Source organism: Aulonocara stuartgranti, assembly GCF_965226115.1.
Source record: "Aulonocara stuartgranti genome assembly, chromosome: 13".
NCBI lineage: Eukaryota > Metazoa > Chordata > Actinopteri > Cichliformes > Cichlidae > Aulonocara > Aulonocara stuartgranti.
In genome coordinates this window covers 6331292-6354576 of record NC_138949.1, presented here as the reverse complement: position 1 = coordinate 6354576, position 23285 = coordinate 6331292, and the positions used below count along the sequence as shown (strand labels likewise).

Here is a 23285-nt window from a genome sequence, read left to right as displayed (position 1 = left end):
ACGCATACCAAAGGCAGCCGTGAGTACAAAACCTAACAGTAGACTTGCACTAACCTTGCACAATACACTTAAGACTGACGGGAAGTCACTCAACGATCCAGCGTCGAGGAGCTCTCAGCCACACTGTTTTGAAGCTCCTCTGACGAGGCTTGATCGGCGCCAGGTGTGTGTGGATTCCTGGGTGGGACCGGTCAGCTGGCAGGGCCACACCCACCAGGCCTAAAAGTGCCTGCCACGACCGCACCCTCACATACACAAGCACACACCCCTAAACACCTGACAGTACACCAACACGGAAAAACAGGACAGCAGACACAACCATAATAACAACAACCACAATAATGATAATAATAATAATAATAATAATAACTACAATAGTAGTCCACACTGCTCATGGACCCCGAATCCCTGGAACTGGGTCCGTGACAAAAAGTGCTATAAAATTCCTTTTTAACCTACTCACTCGCTGATTTTTGGTTCAAAGTTACTTTTGTAATTATTATCCACAAAGTATAAGAAAAACCCAGCTGCCTTTCCTGATATTTATTTTTAGTCCTTTTCTTAAAGAGGTTTTGCCTTAGGAGGCTACCACTGTAAATCTGAATATGTAAATGACTTGCCTGCGTAAACAAAGGTGACGCTGACGTGCTACGTCTACTTGTGGTATAGATAAAAGTATGGCTGAGCCTAGTTTGATTTCAGCTGATATCTCTTCAACAAAATATATCGATTTTTGGGGGCATAAAGCTATGTCGGTTATTTTTCTAAAACCTGTTGATGCCTTAGATTTGTTTTGGAAGATTTATAAATTTATTTACAAAAAATGACCTTTAAAGTCTGTGTTTATTAATTTGAAATAACATTTTGCATTTCAGTTTTAAGTGATTCTGCAATTTACATTTTAAAGACACAAAGAAAACATTAATCATTAATTACTCATTTTAATAACTTTATTCTTACTTTTGTGCTCAGTTTCTTGCACTGTATACTTTTGAAAAGCACTTGAATGAATATTTAAATAGCTTTAATTTTAGCATTTATTTAGCTCACTTTTGTCAAATTCCATAACGATATCTTTGCATTTAACCCTCAATGTCTCGTGTATCATGATTGATACATACAGGGTTTGAGAGTTTTTAAGACTACATCAGTTCACTTCAGTTTTTATTATACAGCACCAAATCATAGCAACATTTTCTAAGGCATAGACCTACAATCATATAAAGACAACAGAGGACAGACCAACAATTGTATGACCCCCTCTGAGCAAGCACTTTGGCGACAGTGGGAAGGAAAAACTCCCCTTTAACAGGAAGAAACCTCCAGCAGAACCAGGTGCACGCAAGGGTGGTTCATCTGCTGCGACCGGTTGGACTCCCCAGAAAAAAAAGTAAATTGCACGATACATTTTTAAGCAATAAATTGCAAAAAATTTTGGGTGTAGAAAAAGTGCAAAGTATGTGCAAATAATATTTAATTTTTATAATTTTGTCAGAACGGTCAATAAATGCTCCATGTTAAAAGACAATAGAACTTTCTGGAAATTATTTTGTGATTTAGACTTTAACAATATTAACTTTTATGATGTATAGCAGCTTTAAAACTGATCGTTAGTATTATTATCACTTAATAAGTGAATCAATTTAGTGGTTATCAAAACATATTTATTAACACATATAATTTATTACCACATATCTATATTTGTTTCATTGGCTCAACCTATGCCCGATACCTAAATAATGTGAGAAAATATCTGTTATTGACACGCTTGTGCTTGTATTTGGCCTTACATTGTGGCATTACCCCTGGAGGAGATCAATAACACCTAATCTCTGAAGTGTCTTGGATGGATTTAAAGCGTTTTAAAAGGCTTAACCATCCGTTGGTGTCATCGCTGCCTCAGTGGAAAACTTTTTAGGCCACCTGCTGCCGTGGTGATACATTTCTAATTCCAGCCCAGGCTTGAATTTTCAATAAACTTAAGCCTCCCCATTGTAAACAAGTACCTCCTGAAGAGCCCCCAAATTTGGCTGAGCTGTGTGTGTGAGGACTCCTGGTATGTGCTGTGTATACAGGGTGTGTGTGTGTGTATGTGTGTGTGTGTGTGTGTGTGTGTGTGTGTGTGTGTGTGTGTGTGTGTGTGTGTGTGTGTGTGTGCGTGCGTGCGTGCGTGCGTGCGCGAAGAAGAAGAAGGAGATATAAGGGAGGTCATTGTTTCCTCTGCGACTTCCACATCTATCCAGCTGATCTGATCTCTCTTCTCTTGCAGGCGACTGGGAATGCTACCCACATGACCCCACTGTGTGGCATGTAAGTCAGTGTTTTTCCTTCTGATTAATATTTTTTCATACATTAAAGCTAGTTTTGAGAATCAGCATGAAGTTGTTCAGGTGTTATTGTTGTATTTTAATTAAAGTCCCAAGTGTGTAAACATTTATGTGGATGTACTGGAGTACCAAATAGTGCCAAATGGAGTGTTTGTCTCTTTACAGTCTGATCCTCCTGTCTTACCACAAAGTTTGTTTTTTCAATTTTTCTGAAGAATCTATTAATGTAAAACACATGATGTCTTATGGTTATTGACTATGCTTACTTTACTGTTGTGAAGTACATGGATAGTATGTTTATGTTGTTAAAGACCGTGGTGGTGACCATTGACTTAAAAACCCTGGTTTAAAATCAATCATTGTGGGCTGAGTCTAGAGAGGTCATGTTATATATGGTACATATCCATGCCAAAACAATGATGCTATAATTACAAAGGCAGATACTGACTTTGAATTATTTGAATTAATACACTCAGCTCAGCTGTCTGATCTGGGCTGTGTGGCAGCTAACTGAGAGTGATAAATAATTTATGAAGTTTTAAATAGTCCAATATGGGCTTACAGCTCTTGTTATGGTACCTAAAATTATTAAAACATTAAGTGTAGTATGATTTCTTCTTGTACCTGTGGGAGAGTTACACTCATTATCTTTATAGCTGCACTGCAATGAGTCAGTCCTGCTGTATCGAGGCTTCTTAGAGCAGAGCTAAATGCAGTCTGTGTACTGTGGCCAGTAGAAGTCCAGTCAGTAAGATAAAAATCCAAAAGAAATCCTGGTTTATCAGAGCTCGCATCTTTTACAGCTACAGTATAGACAGAAATTCAGCCTGTTACAAAAATAAGGCAAAACGTATGCTTCCTGTTTTGGATTTTGGAGTGGCCTTCAAGCCTTGTCCATTAAACACTTATCAGTGTAGTACATGAATCCAGAATGAAAATTGGTAATCAAAGTTTTTAAAAATGAAAATAAAAAACTGATTTCAGTCTCACAGTTTTACAGTAAGTACTGAGTTGAAGCTAGGAGGTAATTATCTTGGTTAAGCTTACCATTCAGACCCTAGCTCTATGAGTAGTATCCACTTTTCTCTTAGAAACAACTTTTAGGAAACAAGACTTTTGTGCACTTAAAATTTGAATTGAAAAGCCAGATCTTATGTCTTTTAAAGCTACCTCTGTAATCAGTTAAAATTATTGATAGTTTTCAAAGTGTTTTGTCAAAGTATATATGAAGTAAATACCAGTGAGTGTGCATATTTGTGAATGTGTCTGAGTGTCACTTTGCTCATTTTTATTACCATTTCCTGTGTCCTGCTGCAGCATCCTGTAACCTGGCAGCCATCCAAGGAGGGAGACCATCTGATTGGACGGATCACCCTCAGCAAGAGAACTGCTGCCATGCCGAAAGAAGCTGGCGCTTTACTGGGGTTAAAGGTCAGAGGTCACACAGACATGCAAACAGTTTCTTAAATTATTTTTCTGTCTATTAATTCTAACTGAGCCATCCTGTGTTGTCCACTTGTCAGATATTTCTCACTAACTGTTGCTGTCTGCTTCTCTTCAGGTGGTGGGAGGCAGAGTAACAGAGTCAGGGAGATTAGGAGCCTTCATCACCAAGGTTAAGAAGGGAAGCCTAGCTGATGTGGTGGGACATCTGAGAGCAGGTATCCATTAAATTGGCACAGTAGCCTCTCACAAATGCTGGGAAGTAATAATCAGTCAAATGTAAGGTCTTTATAAACATCGAAATGTCCTAACTACGATTGTTTAATAAGCTTTGTCACATAGAGAGTCTTATTGTATGTCTTGCAATAGATGATATAAGAAAAATCTTTTTTTTACCTGATACCCTGACACTTATCTTGCCTAACAAAGTGAAAATGTAGTTGTTCTTATCATAACTGATGCGCTGTACGTTCTGACGACCTCGTCTATTCAGCTGCTGCATGCTGCAGGTTGTCTTTTCTTTTTCGCTAGTGTGTTTAGAAGAGCTAGTATCTTTTTGTTTTGTGTTGCAGGTGCTTGGTGTGGTGTAGTTGTGTCATCAGTGATTGGGAACACCTGGGCTTAGTGTTCCTGTGATCCTTAACTCCATATGCTGCAGACCTTTTTGCTTTTCTAGTGTAGTGGTTTACACATTTGGCTAACAGGCAAAAGGTTCCTAGTTTGATTTAGTCACAAATCCCTTTGAGGGTTGTGTCAGGAAGGGCATCCAGTGTAAAAAAAAAAAAATCAAACATGCAAAGCTACCCATTGTGGCAACTCCTTGGGGGATCAGCCAAAATTAGCTGTTCTACCTAAATAATATTTCGCACACCACACTAGCACAAAATATGCTATCACTGACTCATTGATTGACATATACCATTTTTTTCCCCTTTGGTTACTTTATGTAGTTTTGCAAAAAGAACAATTCTATTCATTTACTTGACTAATGGTGTAACGTCCCATTAATTATCATGGGTTTTGAACCAGTCTTTACAAGTTGGGCCTTGGTCTTTGATAATTTCCCAATTAGCTGGCGTTTACGGGTTTGTCCTTCCACCTGATTGATTAAGGGTGAGAAAAATTTATGTTGTTTGGAACAGTCATGGTTTTGCCTGACCAAAGAAACATAAGTGTTGACATGTTGATGTGTAACAATTTAAATGGGAGTTTTTCTCCTGTAAGGCATAGCAGCACTGTTCCTTAGGTTGTGTTTCTTGCTAGGTTGTGTGTCAGGTTGAATGCAGTTTAACTTTTTGTCTTGGGTGCATTTCATGGGTGTGAGGTTGTTGCCAGATGCTAGTTATTTCCTTGTTCTATCCTTTTCAATTTGAAGACTAGGCCTGAGTTAGTTAGGTGTTGTTTATGCAGTTAGAAGGGATGCTCGCTAGTATTACCTAGCTTTCCTACCATTTCTGAGGCTGCCGCGACCAGTTTAGAAATGGTAGGAAAGAGAATAAGCAGCCCTACCTGCAGTTTCCATGTGATGTGTTAAATAATATCAGCCTTGGGCATGCATCTTCAGAGGTAAAACCTCGAAGGGAGTTGTGTGGCAGTGATTAGGAGCAAGTCACTTGGCTATGGAATATATTGGAATATATTAGAACTTACTGCTCATGGCAAGTAACTGGGAAGCCAAATGTAATCATTAAACCTCCTTGCATCAACGTCAACTCACTGAGTTAGTGAAAGCAGCTATTTTGGGATGGTTCCTATCGTGAGGAGTTCAGGAATGATAGGAAAGGTTATAAGCGGCACTACCTGGAGTTTTTGCTTGATTTGTTGAATAATATTTGTTGTGCAGCTTCAGAGATAAAATCTCTTTAAGAGTTTTTGAGTCTTGTTGTTTTGGAAGAACACTTCAAAAAGTTGTGTCAGGAAAAAGAGCATATGAAGGCATATTGTTAAGCTCTGAAGAAAAAAAACAAGTAAATGTGTCTGCTAGACTAGCTGTTTCTTTTGAGATACCTTGTGTTGAAACACATCAAGCTACACTCCACTTGTGTTCCTTATGTGAAGAACTTCCCTGTGATGGTGCTTATTTACCGTTTACACCGGATGGTTTTATTTTCATGACAGAATACCCAATATCCTTTTCAGAAGAACCTTTTGAGCATATGCTCCTTAACTTGTGGGTCCTTTGCTTCCTTCCAAGTTGGAGCTAAAATATCTTTTTATTGTCATATGTCATATCACCCAGTTGCATATCCTTAACAACTGGTAACAACCAGGTCTGTAGTGAAAGCGACAATTTATTTCTATCTTTGAAATCCCTAAAGTGATGCAAAAATGATCAGGCTTCTAATTTTTACCTTCCAAGTTTGCCCAGTTGTTAAAACAAGTTCAGGTGCAGCACTTCCAGTCATCAGCCTATCAGCACAAAGTCAGGGCCCGTCCATCCATTCTCTTGTGCTTATCCTTGTTAGGGTCAGGGTCAGCCTATCACAGCTGTCTTAGGGCGAGAGGAAGGGTACACCCTGGACAGGTCAAAGTCAGGGTTGTTGGAGCATTTTCATCAGATGCTAAAGTCACTGTTCTTAGGCAGATTTTGGTAGAAGGGTTTTTCAATGCTTCATGTTGACAGCCAGAGAAGTTTCACAAGTGACAACTGGCTTTAGCCCCAGTGACATGGTGTTTGCCTGTTCTGTATACGGTGCTGAGGGTTTGTTGAGGGTTAAGGATGACAATGTTCCAAAAAACTAAACTGACTATGTGAATGACTTCCAGCATAGTTTATACATTTGAAGGTAGCTGGCAAAATAGAAGTTGGCTGCATCGCAAGGAATGATGAAGCTCATTTACGAAGCAGGCTGAGTGGTGCCAGTTCAGTCCTGATGATCAAGTGCTGCCTGTTGTTGGATGCTTCTTTCAGGCCAGGTCCTTCCACAGTGGTGAAGCAGATCTCACGAAAGAGTTGTTTAATTTCTACACCAGAGTTGCTTAAGAAAAGACAGCTCTGTCTGTTGAAACCACCCTTTTGTGGTTACCCAGTCACTAGTAGTAACAGAAAGGGAAAAAGTTGGTACTGGGAATTAGGCATGTGGTTGGTTTAAAGCACCAAAACTCTCATAAATGTGAATAATTTGTTAGTTCACCTAAAAGAGTTTCTGTGTGACGAGCTGGAAAAATTCCAAACGTTTATTTGCTGACACACGTTCACAAACTCACCAAATTCATTTGATGATTCATATGATTATTGATATTCCCCATTAAGCAGCACTTTTACTAGGTGTCAGCTGACAAGTGTAAGTACTTGGATGCAGAAGTCAGGTTCATACTTTAAAACAACATCATCGACCCATCATCTTCTAGCTGGCTAGCTTCTAGCTCCCTTGTTTTCTTGTCCCATTATGTGACAACACTCTCAGGTTTTGTTTAGACTCTTGGCAAGGTCAGTATCACTAAGCCTGTTGCATTTCCACTTCCATGATTGGATGACTGTATTGACCAAGTTTGATCTGCAAAGTTTATGAGTAAAGTTTATCTGTTCGAGTGATAATGGTCCTATTGATTAAAAATCTGGAATGCTACACTGTCTGTCTGGATGATGTGGTTGTATAGAATGACATTTGTGGCATTCATATGTTGTGTATTTGTTCCTTATTTAAATGTCTGTCTGCTAGGGCTGGGCGATATGACCCAAAATTCATATCTCGATATTTTTTAGCTGGATGGCGATATAAGATATATATCTCGATATATTTTTTTAAAGCCATAAAGTAAGAACAAGAAGAGAGTTCTTAGTCAAAGCTGTGTCCCAGATGTCACACAGGCACTTTTATTAACATAGAGCAGATGTACATCAAATTTACTCAAAAATAAATTATGAGCATTTATTAAATAATAATGCTCCATAAATAAAAGAAAACAATGTTGTTTTTGTGCATAACAAAAAGCTCACAATTGTGCAGTCAAAATGTAAACTAAAAGACGCTGAGCACAATAACAAAGACAGATTTCACAGCTGCTCTGTTCCCAACTTGTACTGCGTGACTGACAGCCTGGAGTTTGAAATCCGCTTCGCAACCACGTCTCTCAACAGGTGCCATTTATGGTCCTTATACACAGTAGGGTAATATTACGTTGAAGCACAGTACGTATCACTCCGCGAGGCTCAGCCGTAATGCTCCGACAATCCATCAAGCGGTGCAGCTCCGTAGCTTAGCAAAGTCATATTAAAACATTTTTTGACAGATTGCTGAGCGCCGTGTTCCACATAAAATCGGTTCGCGGCCATCAAGCACAACCAGAATTCATACATAAGGCACGCTGTCAACTTTTGAGAAAATGAAAGGATTTTAGTCCGTGCAGCACCTCTAGGCTGCATGGCGTTAGCGTGGTTAGCTAGCTAACACATTGACGCCGTCCAGCCCCACGCACGGGGCGATGCGCAGTAACTCGTTAATGGAGATTTGCCGTGTCCATCTTGTCGCTTCCTGCAGGTGAAGCGATGGGGGAGGAGGGGGAGTTGTGTTCAGTGAAGGAGAGGCGAGGCCGAGTAACGTTGCGTAAAGACGAAAGTGGACGAAAGAGAGGCAAACTTGCGGCTCCACAAGTATAATTATACGTAACATAGACTATATCGATATAAAGGATATTGTCACATCTTATATCTCGTATAAAAATATATCGATATTTTTTTAAAAACTCGATATATCGCCCAGCTCTACAGTGTCTGCAGTCCGACTGAACACTGACTTGGCTAAATGTGAATTTGCTATCCATTAGTAATCTACAACGAGCATGTTGTTGGCCGGTGTCAGCTGTGGTCACAACGAGGGGTGCCAAGGGAAGGCGCTGGCCAGAGAACAAAAGAAAAAAAAAGAGCTGATGTCATTCTTAGGCATGGTCGGATATTACCATAGTTTCTGCTGGAACTTTTACTGGAAGATGTCACTTCCCTTACCAGTCTGAGGAAGGCACATGCTATATATTTGTGGTATACGATGCGTGGTCTCTGAACTTGTAGTTCTAGTGTATGCTAATCAAGAGATCTAAAAATGTGGAAGTGGCCATGGTCACACGTATTGACAGATGTTCTTATGTGGGATCATGCTGCTAAGGTTAAGGTAGTATGTAGGCTGTGGTGGTGCCAGTTGACGACACTGTCTCTTTTGGCTCGTGGGCTGGGAGGTTGTATTTGTCTTTGTGTTTTGTGTTGCAGGTGTCCAGTGGGGTGTGGTTGGGTGATGATGAATTGGGAACACCTAGGTCCAGTGTTCCCCTGTATAAACGCATGCTCCACTTGTTACCTCAGGGGGAAGAATAACTTTGCACCTAAGCTATTATTGCTGCAGACTTTTGTGCTCTTCTTTTCCCAAACAATGTTTCACTTACTACATTAGCACATGTTCAAACATGCCAATGATCCTGACTCATTTACTGACATATGTCATGTTTTTTTGTCCTTTGATAACTTTATTTAGTTTTGTTAATTTCAAATAAAAACTTTATTTGTTATAATCCTGTCAACAGCCATTACTTTGACATGGCTTTTGAGCTAGTTATGACAATGTGGACATCTGATTTCAGGTGACGAGGTTTTGCAGTGGAACGGGAAGCTGTTACCGGGAGCAACTATGAAGGAGGTTTACAACATCATCTTGGAGTCTCAAGCTGACCCTCAAGTGGAGTTGGTGGTATCCAGGCCTATTGGGTAAGTCAGGCATGAAACACGTCCAGTATACTGTCAGAGTCATATGTTTTTACCTGGTTTGTCAGTTACTAGTCTATTTGTAAATTGAAACCCTTATTTAATTAGGCAACATTTATTTGGACTCAGAGTTGACCTCAGACAAAGCAGGAGGTTATGATGCACAGCTGCATTCAACGTATTAAAAACAACTGGCCATTGCCTGCAGCTGCCAAGTTTTGGACTGGGAGATAGCCATCTCTCATATGTCCCCTTTAAAAAAGCACTTGCTTTTATTTGTCGGATGGTAAAAGCTGAATTATTATTGACCAAATAAAACTGTCTGTAAGCTCCATTAAAGACAGGAGAAGCTGAATGTGAAGTTTTTAGTCGATGGATTGCAAAGCTCAACAAGCACAGTCATGAACATACTTCTGAATTCAGTAGACGCCCTGAGTAAAATTTATTTTTAACTCTAAGTGTATCATTTCAAATCATTAGTATCAAAAGTCATCAGTAAACAAAAAAAAGTTCATTTTTCTCGAGATACTTTGAATTGGATGCTTTCAGGTACACTAACTTTGCCTTATATTTAGCAGACTTGCTAACTCTTACATTGCTAACATTAGCAAAGCTTTGGAAAAATTTAATTCAAAGAGAGGGAGTTTGAGGTGTCACCCTCTCATTTTCTATTATTGTTCAAGAGCTGTCATTTCAAAAACGTCACACAAACCAGGGTGCAAGCTGGTTTCAGGTATTTTGAATACGTTTTGTTGTTGTGTGTAATAAGGTCAATCCAGTGGGTTATTTTAAAAGTAAAGTGCCCACTGGTGCAGCTCTCAAATTTTACTTTTCTGCTTATTGATGGAAAAAAAAGTTGAATATATGAATTTCTCTCCAAACACTCACGAAGGGTGTATAGAAAATATCAGTAAGTAATCTTTTTTTTTTTTTTAGGACCTTTTAATTCTGCCACGCTTATGGAAACTATTTTGGTTTTGCTGGTGCCATTTTGCATCCCTAAAGGAACTAACTGTAATACTGTTAAGTGAGAAATCTAATTGATGTCACTATACGGTTTTATGAAAGTAGCTGCACTGTGTGCTAAATTAAACTACAAGTTTACCTGTTGGGATGCAAAATGGCCAGCGGAAAACATCCATCAATGTATCAGTGTTTTCGCAAGCTTTTAAGCTGTTTGTGCAGCATCTGGAATTCCTATTTTTTAAACTCCTGATTAAGTCTTACCCTCGAGTAAATTCATAGACTGTATATAAAAGATGGTCACAGCAAGCAAGTAAACTTGCATTTTTTTAAATGGCCACAAGAGGACGACTAGTGTCAGTTGTTATAGAATGCAACATGATTGGTTTTTTGTTCAATTTTGGTCCCACTAGGAGTCAAAAAAGGACGATAAGAATGGCATGTCAGATAAACAGCCTGTCTTGTGATTGACAAGTTAGAATGACTACGCAGCTGCAACTTCTGTTTTTAAAAACTGAAGATGGCAACATTAAACAATCCTCAGGACTTGGAAGAACAGGATTTTTCAAAGCACTGGCCAATCTGGTCTTTAAGTCTGACGTCATTAGCCGTGCCTGGGCCTAAACTCCGCTGCAGGTCCCTAAGTCACACGATCACTGCAGCGTCACTGAGAGTTAAAAACTGTCTAAACTCTTTCATCTGTAATAAAATGATCAGTGTGGCTGCTCTACCAGGTGTAACAATTAAGTTTACATTCAGGCATCCATGAAAACCGAATTTATGAAATTTAACAAAGTTTGTAGGGTTACTGAAGCTTGGCTAGCTGGTGTATAATGATGTGCTACGTGATCGCTAGCAACACAGCTATGTTAGCATAATTAAAACAGTGAAGCTGGAGGATGAACACTAAATATTTTTGCACTCGATAAAAGTTAACGTGAGGGTTCCCGATGGTTACGAACAAATACAATCGCATGCCAGGATCCACAACAAGAGGTTAGTCATTAATATACTGCTGCATGGGCTTAGCTATAGTTTTAAAAACTGAGCTTTAAAATGAATAGCAGTAATAAAAACCGAGAGAGGCCAACAGTGATCACTGACTGTTTTGGGAGGCTTGTTGAGATTAATACAACAAGATACAAAGCATTAAAACATGTTAAATACACAACAGCCTTATTAAACGCAGTAGTTTGGGCCTGGAAGCAGGATTCATCACGTCATCACTTAAAAACTGGATGGTGTGATGGCTACGTCTGTCTTTTATATACAGTCTATTAATAAAATCCAGCACACAGTATCCCTGGTACCTTATTTCTGAATTACTGAAGTTGGGTTTCATAAAGCAAGCAATATTTTTTTTTCCATATACATGTTTCCTATTTTTGATTTTGGAATGTGTTTCAAGGCAACCTATGATCCATGAAACACTTATCAGTTTAATATTTGAATTTACAAGTAAAAATTTTACTAAATGAAGCAGTTTTCTTTCAACTTGAAGCAGAAATAAGAAAATTTCAGTCTGACAGTTATACATTAAGTAAAAAGTTGAAGGTAGGAGATGACTAGCCTAGCTATTTCCAGACTTTATGCTAGTTTATCTTAGTTAGCTTTAAGTCCAGACACTAGCTCTTTGAGTGGTATCCATATTTCTCTCAAAAAGAATGTTTTTTAGGGATTTGATTGTTGAATAATGGTTTGTTTGGTAAGTAAAACTCTAAAACACTGCCACTTCATGTGTAAAACCATCACATGCCTGATGTGAGTCCAAGATTAGCACACTTTAAATTTCAACTGAAAAAGAAAATTACACTGATAAGTGTTACACAGATTACCATTTCTTTTCCTTTACATTACATTGAGCTGGTGCAGTGGATTCTGGTGTTTCCCATGGGTTGTGGTGATGGATAAGAAAAGATGGCGGTGTGGATAGACGCTAATGAGCTAATGGTTTTCACCCATTATAATTTCCAGTTGTGATTGGTCGAACAGAACTGAGTGAGTCTGGGAAACACTGCAGTCACGGGAAGAGCTTTGCTCTACTCACATCTCCCTTTGCTTCTCCATTTTTTTAACCACATGATCCTTTAATCTCAACATCCAAATAACCTTTGTTTACAGTGCTGCTTTCTCCCTGCGTGGTAACTACTGTCTGAATATGCATGTACGCCTGTGTGTCACTTTTACATCTAACATTCTTAGTCTGACTTCAGTGCCAGTACAACTGTGACTCATGTGTTTTTGCGGTTTCTCTTTCAGTGATATCCCAAGAATCCCCGACACGTCCCACCCTCCATTAGAATCTAGTAGGTATCTCCTCTGACATGTTGAGACTGCTCTGTGCTTGTTTGTCACCTATGTATGTCGTATATCTGTATATCTAGCTGATTTCATTTGTATGATATGAATTATAGCAAAAAATACGTTTGTTGATGTACTATTATATACTTTATGTTATGGATGTCATATTATGTCATATAAACTTAAAGGAATAGTCCAAAATTTTGAAATATTTTCTTCCTTTCTAAGAATTAGGTCTTGTGTGAATGAGTCAAGAAAAACTGAAAGAACTACCTCAAAGGTTTTTAAAAAACACTATTCAACTGTTCACAAAAATGTAAAAAAATAAAATTTGTGGTTTTCATTAGTGGAAAAAATATTGAGTAAATTCACTTAATTAAAAATGTCATAAATGTCCTTTCAATAGCGTAATGGTTTACAAATTTACTTGACAACCAAAAGGTCATTGGTTTGATTCTAGCAGATCCCTTTGGGGTTGTGTCACGAAGAGCATCCAGTGTAAAATTCTGCTAAATCAAAACATGCACAGCTTCCCACTGTGGTGACCCTTTGTGACAAATGGGCACCTGAAAGTAGCTTTTTATGCGTAAAAGTCGTCATAATAATACTGTGAACTTACAGTACTGTCAGACAAATGTACGGCACAGGTTAAAAAAATATTCCCTTCTGTATTTTAGTAGAGTTGTAAAGGTGAGGTATAAAGACTATTAGTTGCGTTGCCTTGCTGTTTGTACACTATGTGCTTTTTTTTTTCATCCTATTCTTTTCTAATTAATAGATAAATTATACTTTTTTAAATAGATGACATCCACTAGTGGCTCTGCCAGTTATGTCTGTTTTGGAGTTGTTTAAATTAAGAGCTCATTCATTGGTGAAATTTTCCTGCCTCGTTTCTTATGCTAAATTAAACTGATTTCTTCCTGGTATTTATATTCTCATCTAACTCCCAGCAAGAAAGATAAATATTGGCCCTTAAAATGTTGAGTGGTTTCTTTAAAACAGACACTCATCTTAAACATAGCCAGAGTATCAAATAATGATGTTAATTTATCTATAATTGATTGCAGAGCTCAGGATTCAGACTGCTTTACAGGTTTTTTTTCTATCTGTGGCTCTGTGTGACATCACTAAGAGCAGATAGTCCTAATATGATCATCTAAGCCAAACGGCTCTGGCTAAGACAAACGATGATGAAAGGGTGCCCAGAAAGCCCAATATGACATAAATGAGGATTTTTTTCAAATAATAAATCATGCAAAGGTATTCTAATAGACAGGGGTGTGCATAAGTGGTCTGCAGGTGCGCATTCGCTGTCAAAATAGATAAGAAGTTGCAACACGTGTTTGCGTACATATAAAAGGCAGTGTTTTTGTCCGCTAGAGTGGGATTTTCATGGCATATTCTGCACCACATCTCTGTGCCTTCATCATTTGTTTGAAGCCAGCTCACCTCCTGCAACCACTTTTCAGAGAATACGCGCTTCTTTTGCGGTTCGGACTCCTTCTGACATTTCTTTGGAGGTAGAGGAACACCAAAGTAATTGCTTAAAGGAGCTTCTTCGACATCTTTAAGAGTTCTAAACAAATGTCTGTTCTCCTCCAGAAAATCTTATGTATGCAAACGCACGTTGCAACTTCTTTTCTGGTGCGCGTCTTTTAGTTTGACAGCTAATGCGCACCTGTGGACCACTTATGTGCACCCCTGCTAATAGAGTCTAAGAATAAAAATCTCATGTTTGAAATGAGCATAATCAGTTCCCTTCAAACACGTGGAGATTGATGAGTACTAGAAGTTTTCTGTTCCCTTTCTGAACATGTGGCTGATAATGTCCTCTAATATTGCGTTGAGTGACTAATTAGACAACTCTTTTTTTTCCTGAAACTAACTGATGTCTGACATCTGTGATGAATGTTAGCGGGAGAAGATCAGTTTCCTGGTAGGCAGTTAGTTAGATGACTTTTGATCATGTAATTGAATATAAGGCTTTCGTGACCCAAGTCACACTGAAGCCTGCTGGACTCTAACTAGGACAGAAGCGTGGTGATTTGTCATCCTGACAGGTTAGCTGACTTATACTTTAAACTGTTTCTGTGTGAACTTTTCTGAGGAGTCTGGAGTTTCAGTAACGAACGCACCTTTGGTTTTGGAGCAGATTATGTTTTCAGTCTGACTCCCTTCTGAAAGACAGCTGGCATTTCCTGCTCGGGATTTCAAACATATTGCTTTCCCTGCCTTCATAGCAGGTTCCAGTTCTTTTGAGTCCCAGAAGATGGAGAGACCATCCTTAAATGTCCTGTCTCCCTCCAGTCCCGGGATGCTCCGAGATGCTCCGCAGTTAATGCCAGGGCGACTCTCAGTGAGTGTGGGCACTTGAACTGTGGAGGACCTTTCAAGTTTGCTAAATGTGAAGACATGGCATCGGATTTGTTTTTGTTTGCTTCTCATCCAGGTGAAGCTGTGGTACGATAAAGTGGGTCACCAGCTCATAGTGAACGTGCTGCAGGCTGTGGAGCTTTCTCTTCGGCCTGATGGGCGGCCCAGGAGCCCTTATGTCAAAATGTACTTCCTCCCTGACCGCAGGTATGCCAACCCTGACACAGGCACTCTGAACAGTCACAATGCCTAGCCCTCATTTGGCATGAAAATTATGGCCATTTACAAAAGAGCTGCAAAAAACCCTTGTGACACGAAGGCTAGGACACGATTCTTTTATGCAAACTGCACAAATCATGCACGTGACTTTTAATGTAAAACACTGGAGTTTGGCATTGAATATACTTATATAATACAATATGCACAAGTTTTTGATATTGAATGAGTATTGTTTCGTCCCTTAGACTTGGAAGAACAGTTTGTAAAAAGAACAAAAATTTCATGTTCTGATAGTATAGTCAGGGTTAGGGTGATCGCAGATGATGACTTTGACCTCACATGGATAAAATACATCTTCAGTAATCATGTTATACAACGCAATCGAAGAGGGTTTTTTTGGGAAAAGACACTCTACTGTGAGTTTAGCATCTCGTTTATATTTAAAGAAAGCAGTTCCAGTCAGCTGAATAAGGCACAAATGGGACTAGAATCAAAATCAACATTCAACTGACTTTAAAGACAAGAATCTGTTGTTTAACACAGCGACAAGAGCAAACGAAGGACAAAAACAGTGAAGAAGACCTGTGAGCCTAAGTGGAACCAGACATTCGTCTACAGTCACGTCCATCGCAGGGATTTCCGAAACCACATGTTGGAGCTGACCGTGTGGGACCAACCCAGGTCTCCAGAGGAGGACAGCATCTTTCTGGGAGAGGTAGCACACACATCCACATACACACATGCCGGGTATTCATATCTTGTGGAGACATCTACTTGACACAATGCTTTCCCTAGCCCCTAACCCTAACCATCAAAAATGAATGCCTAACCCTTAAACATTTAACTTCTTTACAAGCACATATTTACTGTGTGGTTGGTGACTTGAACAGGTCCTGGTGGAGCTAGAGACGGCCTTACTGGATGACAAGCCTCACTGGTATCCCCTCCAAACTCATGATGTCTCATCCATACCACTGCCCCAGCCCTCCCCATACCTGCCCCGACGACACATAGACGCCCCTGGCAAAAAATTGCAGCGTAAGTCTGTCAAGATCTCGTGTCGTGTGCAACATGACATGCATAAGCTCTTTCATATATTTCTGCTTGTAAGTGTAAGTGTCCTGTCCATAAGCAGTTTAGCATGCGTGTCTATGTAAATGTCTGCTTTCACTCCATTTCCCTAATACTGCATTTGATGTGTGCATCCATATATATGTGTGTGTGGTGTGTGTACACATCTGTGGGTATCTTTGTGTGTGTGTCTGTTACTGTTTAGGTTCTCAGCGTGTAACAGAGGCTGAATTTGATGAGGGTACAGCAGTAGTATCTAAAGGTGGGTTGGGACTGTTTCTTAGTTTTACATGCAGGTTTTCTGCAGCTTGCACTTCTGTTCTCGGTGTTATTTGTAACTATAGCTTTTAAAAAATGAGATCTGCTAAAGAGTGGTTGCATTTAGGCTTGGTTCGTAATCCAGAATTTAAGTTATTTGGTTAAAAATTGATAACTTGAGATTCTAAATGACCCCAAAACTTCTTACATTGCACCAGATGTTGTTGTTGTTGTTGTTTTTTTTTAAAATTATCCATTAATAGGGACAGATTGTGGTCATTTCACAATAAGTCCAGTATGGATAGTAGTACATAGTAGTTGTACTTTAGTAGTGTACAAAGATAACTGCATATTTGTGTACTTTACCAAATCTGCCAGATTTACAGTTTAAAATAATCTTCATTTATCTTATACTTGTATATGGTACCACCCTCATCCTTAAAACCAGCTTACTGGCTGCTAAACAGAAAAATCAGGTGATGAGGTGAGTGGGGCTTTTTTGTGGGGCCTGTGTGCTTGAAAGGACCATACTGGAGATAACTATGATTCCCCTGAGAGGTCAAATGCAAGTTAAGAAAAAACCAGCAGATTAGTTGAACACAGTGGAAATAGAAAAAGAAAATGCTGCAAAACTTGCAAAAAAAAAAAAAAAAGATGGATGTGTGTACTGTGACATCATCCACAGGTTTATGACATTCTGTTTTGAAGCCATGGGCTTAGCGTTTTTACCATCACCACACTGATTTCCAGAAAAAGTGTTGTGACAGGGAGGGGGTCTCAGTCATTGGCTAACAACAATCAGTCATTCACACGTCATTAGCCAATGACCACGCCCTGTATATTGTTCTATTGTGAAACAAAGTGAACAAGAGTTACAAAATATATTATATTTTTTATTTATGACTAAAAATTATTTACTGAGCACATAAACTCATCAGGAAAGTGTTTAGTTAGAAGGTTGTTTCCCCACAACCTTCTGTAGGAATAAAGTGTTTTTACAACCACAGTTGGCCTTGGTGTATTGGCCTTCAGAAAGCAGGCAAAGGCACCTATTGCCTTTTTTATTCCAACCCGGAGGCTACATCCATTTTAAACTTGCAAGTAATGTAATTTAATAGGCTATTAGCAAGATTTTTAAAAATTATAAGTATTTTAACATAAAATAAGGTAACATGCTACTGGCATATAAGGAAATTGCATGTGGAATAAAGCTAAACTTGCAGACATTAACATAATTATAGAGAGGAATGCTGTAAGGTAAGGCCATTAGCATGGTTTTAAATCAGGTTACACATGAGGTGGAAGGCCACTAGCATGACTTCTTATATCTTTTATATAGTGTTTGTATCTAACAGGTTACTGACATGAAGTCAATCATCCATGTTGTGAGGGCTATGAGCATGAGTTTAAACTACATAAGTGGAAGCAGGGTCAGTAGCATGAATTCTTGTGTCTTTTATACCCTCTCTGGGTATAAAAATGTAACTTAAACTAGCTAGGCCTGCAGTGTTTCGCTAAAACACAGATGTGTATGTTAAATTATGTTGTTGTTTTTATTTGATCTATATCAGTGTATATAGTGAGAATGCAAAAACTTCTGTACATAAACACCAAATGAATAAAAATTACATATATTTCTTTCTTCTTGTTCATTGCAAGCTACATATTCATGTAATAAGACAAATCAATTAAAGGCAGTGTTAGCATCACTGTTTGATTAACAGGTATTTACAGACATGCATGACAATACATTCCAGTGACCAAATGCCACAGAAATAAAAGGTTTTTAGCTAAATTTAATAACAGTAAACCTCATGTATACAGATTTATTTCAAACCCTACGCGGTTTATTTAATAAGTTTCATCCAGACTGATTAATGCATCGAGAAAGAGTTAAGGAACAGACCTACACGATGATCACTCTGGTGAGAATGTGTTGTGAGGGTAGCAGACATTGGCTTAGTTATAAACAAATGCTGTAAGGTAGCAGAAAATGAACATGAATTTAATTATCATATATGAGGTAGTATCATGAATTCCTCTGTATTTTTAGTGCTAAAGTGTAGAAGGCTAATAGCATGTTGTAAGGGTAATAGACATTAGTTTAGTTCAGAACGTAGCAGGTGACTAGAATGAAATTAAATGTACATGGTATAAAACAGCAGACTGTTAACAAGATTTAGTCACAGATGTTATGATTTAATATGATTTTTTTTCTTTTTAAGTGGAAACAGTTCAGAAGTTGTCTTGCAGGCAAATGATAAATGTAATTCGGCCTGACTGTAGCTAATGTATGGCTTTGGTATAAATTTTTGACATGCAGATATGGTGGTGGATAAGAAACAATGCAGATTAAAAAAAGATACTGTAGAAAAATGCATTTCACTCTAATTCATCCTGGCTATACTGGCTATGTTCCACTACTGATCTTGACTAGCAGCCATATTTTAAAGCCATTAGCACATTTTTGCAACTTCAAGGCCCACGCATCTTCCCATGTATGCATAATGACAGTTATTGTATATCATTAATGTTTGCCAGGATCATATGGAAAACCTTAGCGTTAACAAACCCATTTTAGTAATATTATTCACTCAAGAAGAGACTGTATATGGATTATATAGTACTACTTAATACCGTTCCTTTCTTATGAATTTTAGAGACTGAAGGTTTTGTCACTGTTAAAGTATACACTCTGAATTGCACTTACTTTGCTATGATCTTGTTTATGTACGTGTGCATGTGTGCTGCCATTTCTCCATAGCAGCAGATGGACGTGGCAGGGAGAGGCAGCGGGAGCCCACATCTACCCTGGAGGTCCCTGAGCAGCAGAGGACCCCCACCCATCACATACGTTCTCGTTCCGTCTCCCCTCATCGAGAGGAGCAGGGGCGCATCCGGTCGCGGCCACCCAATGTCCCCCCCCAGAGGTGAGGGTTGAGTAAGGCAGGATTTTACTCCCCATTATTTGTCCAAATGGTTATATTTTAGCCATAAATTGTCTTGAACGCACTGCCCTGGACCGATTGCTGAGTCCTGTGAAAGAGCTCTGTCGATTCACGTCTGACGATGATTACTTAAAAAGACCGATATCGGCCTGGGGAGACGATAGTGAATGCATGGAAGAGGCAAAACCAAGATTCAGGAAAAACAGACAGGACATGAGTGTTTCTGGAAGCCAGCAAACTGAGTCCATCTACTAATGAAATGTCTGTCTGGCTCAGAACATGCAGTGCTGCCAGCTCTGCTTTTAGTGACTGAGCTAAATGAAACCGAGCAGCAGTGTGCCGCAATACCACCTGACCACTAACCTCACAAGTCAGTCTCTCATTTATCCGTCCATCCATTTATTTATTTATTTACATTTCCTTCAGGAGCCTGGATGATGAGCTTTCTCACGGTCACCGTTCTCGTTCTCCGTCCCGCTACTACGATGCTGGTAGAGGTCGCCATCAAAGGGAAGGGTATCTGGACGACAGGTGCGTGCCTGTGTTTGGTCACCACTTGTAGTGTAAATGTCATCAGAGTTGCTTTATGTTGTACAAGGCCCTAGTTTTTTGTGCAAATCCGCATCCGCTGAAAAAGTGTGTACAGAGTGTGAGTGCCTGTGTTGCCAAGTCTAACTTTGTTTACTGGTCTCTTAGATTTAAATAGTTGCTGCTTTTTGTCTGTTTTTGTTTTGTTTCTTGAAAAGCGTTTGATGCCGTAGCTATCTGTTGAGTTTCATGTTGCACGAGGTGACCTCAGACCTCAGTGTTTAGGTTGAAAGCTCTCGGTTGCAAAACTGAATTTCTGAATCTGTGTGACTGTGTGGAACCAGCCAAAGCTCTCTTTCCTATTCACTCTCTTCTCCCCTCTGCTCTTCTGGGTTTTTTTTAACTGTTGTTGATTTCCTCATATGTCATCCATCCCCATGGTTACCACAGTGAGGTCTTCACGATCCACCAATCAATGCGAGGCAAAAGTGCTGAGTGCCTGCACACCAGGTAAACTGGCCAATCGTGACATGTTTACATGTTGGTTGTAGATGAGGTGTGTTTTTGTCAGATTGTCTCTAATTGCAGTCTGTCGCTCAAGACTGTTATTTAAGAGTGAAACGAATATGCCTCTGAAATCGAGGTAAAAAAAATCCTGTGTAATGTAAAATGTATACAGAAAAGAAATGTGAACAAGTCCCATGCAAACTTTGACTTCCCAGCATTATAAAAGAGAACCGAGTTATATCAGACCTTACACACAGACACATTAGTTGGTTTTAGTCTGTTCATTAAGTGAAATAACTGTAAGAAAAACAGAATGTGTCATGTCTAAATAACGAGACAAAAAGGAGGCCAGTGAGCTGAAATCCTGTGGTAATCTAGCTGTACTGCTGCCTCAGATCCACAAGAGGACACTACAGGACCATGCATGGTTTCAGACTTTGCTGCTTTTCAAGAATCAGTCCAACAGTACAGCTTGCAGGGGCTAGACCACAGGTGTCGACCTCCAGGCCTCAAGGGCCGGTGTCCTGCAGGTTTTAGATGTGTCCTTGATCCAACACAGCTGATTTAAATGGCTAAATTACCTCCTCAACATTTCTCAAAGTTCTCCAGAAGCCTGGTCATGAACTAATCATTTGATTCAGGTGTGTTGACCCAGGGTGAGATCTAAAACCTGCAGGACACCGGCCCTCGAGGCCTGGAGTTCGACACCCCTAGGCTAGACTTAAAACTAAATGTTGCTTAGTGTACACCTGCTTTCATACGTCCAAATGATGAATATGCACCAATTCTGTCTCTGACTGAAACAATTTAGGGCACTTTTTGCATGATGCTCCAATATCTTTATTTAGTCTGAAGGCTTTTGGGTCATTCCATGGAAACTGTACTGGTCCTCCTGTTTCTGGACAAAAACCAAACTATGAATTTTGTGTTTCATAGCATATTTTAAAACCTGCAATAATGCACGATTTGAAAGCTCGGGAACTCGTCAAATATCTTTTTTTTTTTATTAATACGCTCATTTGTCAGTTAGTTAGCTTGGCCCAGTCACAGGAATACAGCCAACACTATAGCCTGAGATGAGGTAAAATCTAATTGGATAGAAAAATTCAAAATGATGTGTCAGAATTTCTCTATGTGGTCAACGTTAACACCAGTATGCACACATATACACATATACAGTGCTGTTTGTAAGCCTATGTAAAACTGCATGGCTCTAAATGAATAATATTATTTCATCCAAAAATACTTCTTTTTCACACTTGATTGCTACATTTCCCATTAAGAGAGAAGTGTTGGTGCTACATAAACAAAATACCAAAAAGTTATTACGTATATTACATGAGACACAGGAGACATTTTGGTTTAGTGTGTTTGGTCACTGGAAACTATATTTTTGGGGGTTTTGTTTTTCCCTTTAAATGTTAGGAACCCAAACGTGACAGTTTTCATGTAATGACTCTTACTGATTATTATTTATATTTTTAAGTTCACGTGTAATGTAGTGACTCTTACATTGCCATTTGAGCACACAGCCAAAGAGGTAAGTTACACTATATATACCTTTGTTAGAGGTATATAAAACCCCTATACAACCGTAGCTGTGTTAGTATCTAACCTAGGACACTTTTTGTACTTTTTATACACACAAGTGTATAAGTGTACAAGTGTTTGAGGAAAGGAGGGTGTAAAGTGCTAAGTTTGTCTGTAGAGAAGAGATCTGGCTGCTGCTGACTGTACGCTCTTAATGCAGAGATAATGTGCTTACTTATGCTTTAACACCCTAAAATCTTAGCCAGTGATTTTTGCAATGACCACAATATCTAGAAACATGTTGATAAATAAATCTAAATAATTAACAAATCAAAAATCAATGAGATCACTGGATAAGATGCCACTTCTTTCCCCCTTTGTATCTTTCGGTTGTCCATGCACTCCTATATACTTTTTTTCTGCTCTTCCTCCTTTTCCTTCCGGCTTCCTTTCCTGCTTGTGTCTGCTGCATGCATGCTAACATCAGGAGACCTACTAGGCACAATAACACACTGCCACCTAAGATGCCACTTTTGTTCAGCAGTTTCCGCAAACAGGCAAATAGGTAAGTCTTCAGTTCAATCTGTTCAAATGGAGAAAGTGTCCAAATCTGAAGGGACTTTCCCTGTGTCGACATTTTACCAAGGTAGATCACAGACTGTATGTAAAAGATTGACCTGCTCAGAGTTGTCACCTGTTGTTGGTGAATCCTCAAGATGAACATTTTGCTTTTTGTTTTTTAAATAAATAAAGTTATCCCTCTAAAGGGGACCATGATAAAAAAAAAAATGCCCATTAAATATTAATTGCATTATATAGTACTTCAGATGTTTAATTGAGCCCATAAGGTTTTCAGAAAGATCTTTTCTTGAATGTGTTTGCTCTTTTCCCCATGTTTGTTTTCAAATGGACATCAGGTGTCTCCCCCTGCTGGCCATTTTAAAGAATGCAGTATCTCTTATCAGCACACAATACCAAAGGGGCAACAGCACAGGGAACAATTTGCTCGTCACCTGCTGCTTTGTTGCAGACATTTAATCGCATTTAATCGAGGACAATTCAGGCTTTAGTTGCCTTAGTAACGCTATATTGTATTTAATATGCAGTCACATTCCAGCCAACAGC

At 39.1% G+C, this 23285-nt stretch overlaps 1 protein-coding gene across 12 annotated transcripts in view; it reads left to right on the top strand.

The window, feature by feature from the left end:
* Positions 1 to 23285, top strand: part of rims1a (regulating synaptic membrane exocytosis 1a) — a gene marked incomplete at its 3' end in the record, with an annotated part of 119118 nt that overhangs the window by 78447 nt on the left and 17386 nt on the right. For 2 of the 12 annotated variants that reach the window (XM_082558094.1, XM_082558088.1), the window contains exons 7-20: positions 2270 to 2310; positions 3645 to 3758; positions 3889 to 3988; positions 9342 to 9465; positions 12685 to 12731; positions 14967 to 15082; positions 15176 to 15306; positions 15862 to 16033; positions 16209 to 16356; positions 16595 to 16651; positions 19412 to 19577; positions 20022 to 20126; positions 20574 to 20633; positions 22648 to 22725. In XM_082558094.1, the coding sequence (XP_082414220.1) occupies positions 2270 to 2310; positions 3645 to 3758; positions 3889 to 3988; positions 9342 to 9465; positions 12685 to 12731; positions 14967 to 15082; positions 15176 to 15306; positions 15862 to 16033; positions 16209 to 16356; positions 16595 to 16651; positions 19412 to 19577; positions 20022 to 20126; positions 20574 to 20633; positions 22648 to 22725 (1459 nt within the window). The other 10 variants (XM_082558092.1, XM_082558093.1, XM_082558095.1 and 7 more) reach the window with 10 other exon arrangements.